Below are 7087 nucleotides of genomic sequence, written 5' to 3'. Positions count from 1 at the left end.
TGAAGCCTACTTGGGGTGCGCTCGCGCTCTCTCTCTTGCTCTCTCGCTCTCTGGCTCTCCCGTTCATACATTCTCTCTCAAAATAAATAACATTAAAAAATAGAAAGTGAAGTAATAATATTGCTTAATAGCCATTTAGTACAGTAACATTTATTTACTCTTATAATTTTTCAACACGTTTGCATATATACCTGCAGGCACATAATATTGTCTCTTATGTGTGTTTTTAGAAGTTTTGTTTTCAGTCTTACAGTTTAATGCTTACCTTATACAAAGACTCATGTTAAATATTCATTCTTACTCCATACTCTGAAATATTTAAATTAAAATGGTTTGAAAGGATGTAAAAATTCCTTAGGATTTGTTAGTAATTAACAGGATAAATTTCACTCATAAATTCTTATAACTTTCTCAACACTTTCCAGTTACTAATTTATATGACTTGATTTAGTTATGAATAATAATGGCTTTAAGTTTTATTATCATATAATTATTTTATTTGACTTAATGTTAACTTCTCAATTTTAGTCTGGTTTTTTAAAATATGTATATGTATTGTTCTTGTATTTCCTGATTAGCTAGAGTTTAATGCAATTGTTATTTTCAGGGAACTCATTATTCATAAACTTAAATTTCTCAAGTTTTCTTCTGTATATTTAATATTTTATACATTAACAATAGAATTCCTTTCTTTAACTTTAGGAAATTTTACAAGTTTATGCTCTTTTTATTATTTAATTTTTATTTCTTAATTAATGTTTAGTTAATTTATTCTCTTTGCTATCTAATGATGAACTTTTGGGGCTATAGGTTTTACTCTGGGCATTGTTTTGTTTGTATTTTAGAAATTCGATAGGTTGGGTGGTGGTGGTGGTGGTATTGTTTCTATAAGTCAGTTTGGCATTTGAAGATAAGATTTCTAAGTTAATTGGCAACTTTATTTATTCTTTATTTTAGTGTCACTGCATCACTAATAAATAAATGATAATTTCTTCCCATTATAAATAAATAATAATAAATTTGCTAAGAAAAATCCCTACTGTCAGGGATTTTATAATTTGTTATAATTTATTATAATTTGTTAGCAGTGTGTGCATTGAGGGCAAAAGTAATGAATGTTGGATTCATATGACATATCTCCCCATACTGGCTTAGAATATAATAACTTTTTTAGAATAGTGCTTGGACATTTGGAAATAATATAATTTGCATATATTCTTTAAAATTTAGTTTTCTTGGGGCGCCTGGGTGGCGTAGTCTGGTAAGTATCTGACACTTAATCTTGGCTCAGGTCATGATCTCATGGTTCAGGAGTTCGAGCTCCACATCAGGTTCTCTACTGATGGTGCAGAGTCTGCCTAAGATTCTGTCTCCTCTCCTCCCTGAAAATAAGTAAATAAAATAAATAAATGTACCTCTTCCCTTAAAATAAGTAAATATTTTTAAATATAATATTTATTTTTATATGGTGTACATATAAATCGGGGATAAGAATAATCTCAACAGATGTTTAGGTGCCAGCTCACGTGTAACATAGTCAAATGTTTGAAAGTTTTGTTATAGAACAAAAAATGTTTCAGCCTGTACACCAGATCCCCATATGGTTTTAATGTGTAGCAAAATTGAGTTCATTTCCTTATGTTTTCATAGATATAAATACATGCAAACACATATGTGAATATGCACACATATATATACATGCAATATAAATAACTTAAGGCCCTGTGACAATTGCTTTTTAATAATTTCCATCTAGTTCTTGTAAAATTTTGCCTTTTTAATTTGAGGTATATTATTTAACATGTATTACAAAATCTTCAGTTTATCTTGTAACTCATGTTTTTATAGAATAGTTTCCTCTTTAACACTTATTTCAGAGATGCTTCTTTCTCTAATATTACCTTTGCCTTTGTCATTTTAGTTCATTTATATATAATGTAATTACTTGGATGTAAAGATATCCCTACATTATTTTTTTCCATTTGTTTCAACTTTTCTACATTACATTTTTTTCTCCTTTCCTATATTCTTTTGGATAGATTATTTTCTCATTCTATTTCCCCCTCTATTAAGTTGATATTTATGTATACTTTTACTACTTTTAGATGCCTAGCCTATAGATTACAACATTTTAAATTAGTTTAACATTTTATTTTTCAATGTGTTTACTTATTTTGAGGGAAAGAGAAAGAGTGTGTATGAGTGGAGAAAATTCAGAGAGAGAGAATGAGAGAGAGAATCCCAAGTAGGCTCCACAATGTTAGCACAGAGCCCAATGTAGGGTTCAATCTCACTAACTATGAGATCATGACCTGAGCCAAAATCAAGAGTCAGATGCTTAACGGACTGAGCCACCCAGGAGACCCTAGTTAACATGGTTTAATATAAATTAGTACTACATTCCAGAGAATGCATAGTCCTTACATACTTTTGGCACATTTAATCCCTCCTGATACATGCATATTTTTGAATGTGTTATGTGTATACTTAAAATAGATGTTATTATCATTTTATACAGGCAATATTTATTTAGATTTACCTACATTTTTCTCTTTTATTGTTTTTATTTCCTTCCTCTATCTCCAGGCTTCCAATAGCTTTCTTTTTCCATATGTATGGTAATCACCATTTAGCACATCCTTTAAGCATTTCGGCTGTGATAAATACTCCATTTTCTGTTTGTCTGAATATATTTTTATTTCATATTTTTACTGAAAAGATATTTCATAGTAAGAGGTCAGTAAATGAATTAAATGATAAAAGGGACAGTAACTACAAATTAAATGTTTTGGTAATGATGTAGCTTAAAGATATGCATGTTTGGTAGTTGTGTATATCTATATCTATATCTATCTATCTATATATATAGGTACATATACACATTTGTGTATGTATCAGCCATCTATATATCTAGCATGTGATAGTGCTTGTATAATATTTCTTACTCCTTTTTATCAGTTCTTTTGTAAACTACTTAATTGTGTTCAGCAAAAGTTTCAGACAACCGAGACACCAACTGTTTCACAGAGTCCATGCCACAACTTGAGCCATTCACTCTAGGTCTTTACTTACAAAATTCTCACATATGCAAGTTTGAGGCTTATGTATACTTATTAAATTCTGAAGAACAGGAAATGGATGTGAAATAAAAATGTTTAACAACTTAATAAATTCAAATATTTTAAGGTAATTATTCTGCTACAAAAATTTCCTTTTATTAAGCAATTTATATACATTTAGTCTTATTAAAAATATACTGCTCTATTAGTGTCTAGTTGAAATACTGCTGAAATCAAAGGAATTATTATGGGAATTATATTTCTGCCCTCATTGATCCTTAGGCTTTGAGTTTATGGAAGGCTCATCTAACCAAATAACAGACGGGAGTCATAGACATATATTTGAGAGGTAATATTAAAGAAGAGGTTGTGGGGAAAAAGGACAGTTCTTCAATCTGGAAGATTCGTATTCTGTCCATTGTGGGTTTATATTTAAACTTCTTCAAAAACAGAAAAGATGAGACTTTTAAAATAGCAAAGGAATTCCAATCTCACTGAGAGTGGTGTTTTTTATTACAATTAGGTGGCAGGTTTTTAGCTTTAGTACAACACCTTTTCTTTCAGATTCGGATTTCGTTCTGAATTGTGGTTTCCCCCAAATTCATTAAAATGCAAAAGCTATTCAAAACAATGTTTGCATAATTGTAAAATAATTTACTAAATGTTGCATTTCAGGAAGAAAAAGGTTGTGTGCAGGAATTTAATTAGTGGTCTGGCAACACAAAATATTCGACATTGGTTCTAATTTTAAGTGCATCTGGGATTTTCTCCAAAAGAGCAAGATTTCTAAAGGTCAAACATTTATGTTAAAGTATTATAAAATAACTATCCAGTAATATAGAAGATGAGCAGCTTCTTATCAGAAGTAGTACAAATTAACTTCCTAAGGGAAATGATCCAATATATTCATCTTACCCAAGAGATAGTTGTATTGATATAGTTATCATTTATGCTGAGCTCATTTTTAAACTGTGGAATATTGTAAAGCAAATGGCAGTAAAAATGTAAGCATGAATATCACCCACTCTGGGCCAAAGTAGCTAAAGGAGAAATGGCTTTTGCTCCTGTTTCAGCTAGAGACAATAATCTTTATAAAGCACCTACTTCTTTTTCTGTTTTCCTGTCTTATGGGCTGATATTCCATCTTCCCATGGTCAATTTTTCCACATTACATATGAGAAATATTGAATGATTCTTGAGTTTCTTGAGAGAAATCTAGTATGTTCATAGAAGGTGGTAATACTAGAAAATAAGAGTCCTTTAGCTATTCTAGACTTCACTCAATTTAAGTTTTTTGCATTTCTCCTTTGAAATTAAAAGAAAAAAACCAATAAACCAGCTAACAAACCAGAAGCTATCCAAATAATAACAGCAGAAAACAAAACGACAAAACCTTGTTAGCTATTTTTAATTGCATCAAATTCAAGAATCCAAGGGCCACAAAAATTTAATTTTCAGGTGAAGCTACATGCCATAAATAAATATCAGTGAAGAGCCAAACTAAAGCAATGACAGGCTTCAAATAAGCCTCAGAAACTAGAGGCACAAATTTCTGTTTCCCCAGTCATGACTAAAACTTACTGGAATCTGTGGCCCCACCTGAAGTTCCAGAAACTTTAAAAACAAGGGACTTGCTCAACAAGTTAAGACTAATACCCCCCACCTATGATGGTTCAGGTTAATGGAAACCTACTCCCCCGCCCCCTCAGATGCTGGGAAATACCACCTTCCTGGGGGTCTCTGATTGGCTCAGGCTAGGCCAGACACCACCCTTAGCCGGGGCCAATCATGGTCCAGCAGGGGAGTGCCTGATAGTCCTGCCGTTTTTTAGTATGCCTGTTTAGTTTTAAATTAGCCAATCACCCTACACCACACCAACCTCTGCTGATGCGCCGTCCTTTCATATTGTAGTCCCTGACCCTCCCCCCACCTTTCACCCCACCCCTTCCCCCAACTGTAATAAAAACCCTGCTCAACTGATGATTGGGGGGCTGCATTGGTGAGGTCTGAGAGTCGGAGCTTAAGCCTGAATAAACTCCCTTTGCTTTTGCATACATGACTCGGACTCCCTGGTGGTCTTGGTTTTGGGGGATACTGCGATATGGGCATAACAATCAGCATGCTACTGATAACTTATTTTGATTTTTAAAATTTTCTTCAAAACATTTTTAGTTCTTTCAAAGAAAGAATAATACCATTCAGAATTTTTTTTTCATTTCATTGAATCTTAAGCACACAGACAATGTAGTTTGATAAAGACATCATATATTGTCTTGAAGATATATGTATATTTTCATGGGTTTCTAGCTTCTAATTTTTAATTTAAAAGATGTATAAATTCTATTTTTAATTCAATCAAGAATCTAACTTAGTGGGTAGTCAATAATTTTGCCTATGGACTTAGAGAATATAATATTTGAAGGATAAATGATATAAAACTGAGTTTTTAAAAGCCTCATGAGGTGCATGCAAGGTACCCATAAACAAGGAATAACAAGTGACAGCAGCACATGTTTACATTTGGCAGAGATTGAGATAATATATGAGGGCCAGACTGTTAATTCCAAAGTGTGATACATGCATGCTGTATAATAATTTTAATTATTAAGCAACTGAGTAATAACGGAATGAGAGTAAATAAAAAGCCGGCATTGAAATAAGCAAATGTTTTATTGTATACAGTTATACGTATGGAAATAACATTGTTCCAATTAGAATTAATTTACTGTCTGTAATCTTGCTATTTTCTGTGTTTATAATATTCAGCAGGCTTAGTAAAGAAGTGACTGGGGAGAATATTTGGGTTAGGTCAGAAGTTCCTTTTATTTCTCTAGTTGCCTTCTTTGTTAGCGCAGGCAACCCATGATTAGTATAAGGCAGGGCCCTCAGTGACATCATCATCTAGAATATCGAGACAAGATATGTTACCTTCCAACAATAGTTGGGGAATTTTTCTTCCTGAGGTTTCTACATACTGTTATAGGTTAAATTATATAGTTCTTAAATTCCATTCTTTTTCCATCAGGAACTGAAGTACTTCTGCACTCACAATTCAACTTGATATGCCAGTAATATTCTGGATTTGTATGTTTACAGAATTTCCTATTACTTAATAATTTTTCTATGGGTAGGCATTACACAGTTTTTTTAATATTTTTGTACTTTTCTAATTTCTCTGAAAATTTCATTCTGCTGCTACATATATAAAACAAGCCTCCAAGTGCTGCAAAAGGAAAATACATCTCCAGAATGATCATTTTTATGAAGAGAAGATAACATAGATTTGTTGCTGCCAGGGTATTTCTTAAGAGATTTCTAATCTACACCAGCTTCAGAACTGGTGACTAAATAAATAAGTATTATAAAATAGCCAAAAATGCAACAGAGGAAAGAAATGCTTTTTTTGTATTCATCAGAAAATGATGTGACTTCTCTATCGTTTGTTATTTTGCTTAAAACTTAAAGGTAATCCTGGGGCTGATCTCACACATATGCAAATGATGATTTTTAATTTAAATCCTGTGAAAACTAAAAATGGGCAAACTAGTCATAGTAATAATAGCAATAATATAATTGCAAAGTTATATTTCAGAGATTTAAGCCATTAAATGTATCAGAAAATGACATAGACATTAAATCCAATTTTCTATTTCTTGTTTTAAAATTTCACATATATTGTATTTTTAGGAAAGATATCTAAGGACCTATAATACCTTTCAAACTACTATTATATTTAGTAGTTATAGGAATGTTGTTTATGTATTTGTTTTTGTAACACTTTGCTTTCAAGTGAGTACATTAATGTTAGTGAAGCCTTTAAACAGGGGGAAGAAAGGTTGACAAAATCTATGTCATGTCAGAAGATGTGGCAGAGAACAGTAAGCCCAGTTTACTTCTACCTAAAATATAGCCAGAAAACATCAAATACCCACGAGTATACCCATGTAAAAAAGAGAGAACATTTAGCCTGATTTTCAAGGTACTATTTCACTGTATTTTCATTAATTAGGAATAAAATTTCTGTATGA

At 31.8% G+C, this 7087-nt stretch overlaps 1 protein-coding gene across 1 annotated transcript in view; it reads left to right on the top strand.

Moving 5' to 3' along the window:
• Positions 1 to 7087, top strand: part of EYS (eyes shut homolog) — a 1499666-nt gene that overhangs the window by 168269 nt on the left and 1324310 nt on the right. The window contains exon 10 of the mRNA XM_029943180.1: positions 893 to 895. Coding sequence (XP_029799040.1) covers positions 893 to 895 — 3 coding nt within the window. The remainder of the gene's footprint in view (positions 1 to 892; positions 896 to 7087) is intronic.

This window comes from Suricata suricatta, chromosome 7 (assembly GCF_006229205.1).
Source record: "Suricata suricatta isolate VVHF042 chromosome 7, meerkat_22Aug2017_6uvM2_HiC, whole genome shotgun sequence".
NCBI lineage: Eukaryota > Metazoa > Chordata > Mammalia > Carnivora > Herpestidae > Suricata > Suricata suricatta.
This window is presented reverse-complemented; position numbering and strand designations above follow the sequence as displayed.